General features: G+C 60.5%; 1 protein-coding gene across 1 annotated transcript; it reads left to right on the top strand.

The window, feature by feature from the left end:
• Positions 1-156: 156 nt before the first annotated feature.
• LOC104514909 (Kv channel-interacting protein 2) lies at positions 157-2,896 on the top strand. The gene is made up of 7 exons (XM_010158716.1): positions 157-327; positions 1,034-1,103; positions 1,189-1,259; positions 1,710-1,817; positions 2,071-2,175; positions 2,457-2,519; positions 2,849-2,896. Exons 1-7 carry the CDS (start codon positions 157-159, stop codon positions 2,894-2,896), a joined length of 636 nt encoding a protein of 211 aa, XP_010157018.1.
• The last annotated feature ends 1,047 nt before the right edge of the window (positions 2,897-3,943 follow it).

Genomic DNA, 3,943 nt, shown 5'->3' with positions numbered 1-3,943 from the left:
GCTGTGGGGGCTGTTGCCTGGTGTCAGCTGCTGGTCTGCCCCCGGGGCATCTCTGACATAGACCCAACTCCGGCTGAGCAGGGCACCCCAAAAGTGTGTCACCCTGGGCAGGTGTGAGACGATGGGGTGTGCTGCACCAAGTGCCTCTCCTGCCCTATGGTGCTGGCCTCAGCCGCCCTCTCTTCCCCCGGGTTCCTTGCAGACAGCGTTGAGGATGAGTTTGAGCTCTCCACCGTCTGCCACCGCCCTGAGGGGCTGGAGCAGCTCCAGGAGCAGACCAAGTTCACCCGCAAAGAGCTGCAGGTCCTGTACCGAGGTTTCAAGAACGTGAGTACCCCTCAACCAGCTCTGCTAGCCCCCCCTCTCTGCTGCCACGTCCACCTCGGAGGGTCCTTCGCACCCAGCAGTGCCTTGGGTTTGCAAAGGCTGTCGGGACCTTTCTCGGGGTAGAAATATCAGTGCATAGGTGCTTTAAGCTGGCTCTGACTTTCAACCCTACCTTGGTTTTTTTCCATCAGGTTGCAGGGACCTGACCCTTTCAGGGGCTATAGGAACCAAAATATCAAACTGGCCCTTGGGTGATACAGAGTCCAGCTCCAAAGATAGCAAATCCTTGTTTGTGCCTCGGGCTCTGTGGAGGGACTCTGGTTCACCTGGGGTTTGTGGCACTGGAAGGGGCTGGTCTCCCTCCTGCACCCTTCATCCCCACCAAGCACCAGCTCTGGTACCCGATCATCCCGTTTTGGTGAGCTCCTGCAGCCAGTGATGCTGCCTGAGATTGCTGGGCACCAAGATGGAGCCATCCCTGCCCATGCAGCTCAGAACAGCTTTAGATTGCAGCCCAAGGGGCTACACCTTCCTCCGGCTGTGATCCCACGTCCAGGGAGCTCCGTGGGGAGCCAAGCAGCCTCCCCAGCCACCCCTGCTGGGCAGCGCAGGGTGGGGGGAGCGAGGCGAGGGAGCTGCAGGGCTTTAGGGGGATGCTCAGCCCCTCTCCACGACATGGAGGTGACACTGTGGCTTGCCCTGGCAGGAGTGCCCCAGCGGCATCGTCAATGAAGAAAACTTCAAGCAGATCTACTCACAGTTCTTCCCACAGGGAGGTGAGTGCCCATCCCTGTCCCCATGGGTGCCTCCACGGGGCGGGGGGTCGCACAGCACCCCATCACACTGTCTGTCTCCCCCCAGACTCCAGCACGTATGCCACCTTTCTCTTCAACGCCTTCGACACCGACCACGACGGCTCTGTCAGCTTCGAGGTGAGCCGTGAGCGAGGAGGGGGCCGGGTGAGGTTTTTTTTGAGGGGACGGCGGGCTGGGCTGAGCAGCATTGCTGTCACAAGTGGATGGTGACCTTCACAGGGGCTGGATGAGTTTATTAGATTCCCAGAGGTGGTGGAAAACCAAAAGCAACAAATGGGGGGTTTTCTGTATTTTCTGGGTAGTGGCTTGTAGTTTCCCCGGCAGAGCCACACATGCTGTCCTCATGTGCTGTGACCCAGGAGATTCGTGTTGGACACGTTTGGGGACGAGCCATCAGTTTTACCCACGCTCTTTCTGATACTCAGCATTTCCCTTGTCGGCCCAGCTCTGGGGGGCTGAACTTTGGAGCTGAGTTCCCCCCTCTACAGGGAGCACTAGCAGGGCTGTGCCCGCTGTGTCCCTGAGACCCTTTGTGGCCACAACTGCCTGCCTTGCCCATCCTTGCAGGACTTTGTGTCTGGGCTGTCCATCATCCTGCGGGGCACCATTGATGACCGCTTGAACTGGGCCTTCAACCTCTACGACCTGAACAAGGATGGCTGCATCACCAAAGAGGTGGGATGGGGAGTGGGACTGGAGCAGGTCTGCTCCCAGCAGGGATGAGGGCAGGACTCGGGGTGGAGAGTGGATGGGGGTGTGTGCTGCTTTGGGGCTCCATCATATATGCAGGCACACACATGGAGCTGGCAGGAACACACTTGACACACACACCCCCCCTCATCCTTTGGAGCATCACAAAAAGGGTGTGGGTTGGGGACCAAGCGGAGGCAGAGCTCTGTGTTGACCCTGCCACCCCCCCTCCCTCCAGGAAATGCTGGACATCATGAAGTCCATCTACGACATGATGGGCAAATACACCTACCCGGCCATGCGGGAGGAAGCGCCTCGGGAGCACGTGGAGAACTTCTTCCAGGTGAGCCGAGCACACCCTGGGGAAGCAGAGCTCCAGCACGGAGCCAGTGGCTACCCAAAACCTGGCACTGTGCAGGAGAAAATGCCCCATGCTGGGGATGAAACTGGGATGTGCTGGAGCCAGGCAGAGTAAAGGCCATCCTGGTCTTGCTGAGTGCCTGGGGATGGCTGGGGCAGGGGTGTGCCATGTCCAGCCCCTGCGGGACCCAGGCAGGGGGTGCTGGGTTCTCCCTTGGGCCAGGGCTGTCCCTGCCATGGTCCCCATGCTGTGCTTGTCTGCAGAAAATGGACCGAAACAAGGACGGCGTGGTGACAATCGAGGAGTTCCTGGAGTCCTGCCAGAAGGTAAAGCCACCAGCGGCTCTGATCTGGGGCTGGACCACCTCCCTGTCCCTTGGGGACCTCTCCCACCATCGCCCTCTTGGCAGAGAGGGGGTGAAGGCAGGGCTCCCGGGAGCAGGGCTGGGGCTCTGCTTTGGGAACTCTATCTGTGCTGGCATCCCTGTGTAGACTGGGAGAGCCGTGCATCCCAATAGGGCTTGAAACTCTCTGTAATCCCTGGGGCTCTTGTCCCGTGGGTCAGAGCTGCTGTGAGGGTAAAGCCAGGTTTGGGAGGAGCTGCCCAAATTGCTGTTCCATGCCCAAACCACCTGCTTCCTACCTCGTCCCTGCAGGACGAGAACATCATGCGGTCCATGCAGCTCTTTGACAACGTGATTTAACTCCTGGACCTGCCTCCAGCCGAGCTCTCCTGCCACCAGGCCCAGAACCTGCTTCTCTCTCAACTTTTCCTTCGAGCCTCCCCTCTGCCGGCTGCACAGACATCCCCATGGGAAGGGGCCTCCCTTTCCAGAGACGCGGTCGGCGCTGGGATCTTTCCTTCCCCCTGGGCCAGCTCCGCTTTCCTCGGGGGATCCCAAGCAGGTGCTCCTGGATGTTGGAGTGTGGGCATGGCTGGCATGGGGCGAGTGTTTGGATCTCCCTGCACCCGTTCCTAGTGGGGAAGCTGCAGCCCCAGGCTGTGGTAGAGGCTTTCCCCATGGACAGCCCCCTGTGGAGCCCCCAGCCACAGCTCCCACACCCCTGACCCTCCCCAGCCCCGGGAGCCCCCAGCACCAGCTCCAGCCCAAACCCTCCAGCGATGCGGTCTAGAAACCAGTAAAGTCTTGCAATGGGCACCAGCACTTTGGCTGCCTCCCCTGCCCCAGCCATGCCCTGATGCAGGGAGTGTGTCCGGCATGTCAGAGCTGCCGGCTGCCCTCCTTGCCCGGTCCCTGGGCCGGTGGGTGGGCAGAGGGATCATGCCTGGTGATGGTAACCATATGGGCACTCAGGGTTCATCACTGCGTGAGCCGTGGGGAACAACCCCTGATCCCAGAGTGGGCGGTTAGGCCTAGGAGACTCATCTGATGTGGGGAGAGGGGAGAATAAAGGGACCCTGAGGTACCTTCTTGTGGCACTGGTCGCCCAGGATGGAGGATGCTGGGCTGGAAGAGCTGCAACCTCAACCCCTGTCCCTCAAGTTCGGGGTACTGGCACACAGGGGACCTCGGGGACACACTTTGAGGCTCCAATGGAGAGACACCCTTCCCACACCTCCCTGAGGACATGGCACTCAGGATATGGGGACCCGTGGAGGGGGATGTGTGTTGGGCTCCAGTGGCCCCCCTGGCCCTTGAGCCACTCTCCCAGCATCCTTTGCTGTTGACCTTCCCCTGCTCCTGTGCCCTCACCTATCCCAGCCTACCGGCTGCCTAGGGGGTCGGGGA

This window comes from Eurypyga helias, unplaced genomic scaffold (assembly GCF_000690775.1).
Source record: "Eurypyga helias isolate BGI_N326 unplaced genomic scaffold, ASM69077v1 scaffold33890, whole genome shotgun sequence".
NCBI classification, from domain to species: domain Eukaryota; kingdom Metazoa; phylum Chordata; class Aves; order Eurypygiformes; family Eurypygidae; genus Eurypyga; species Eurypyga helias.
Note: the sequence above shows the minus strand (reverse complement) of the source record. Positions and strands in the feature narration are given on the sequence as shown.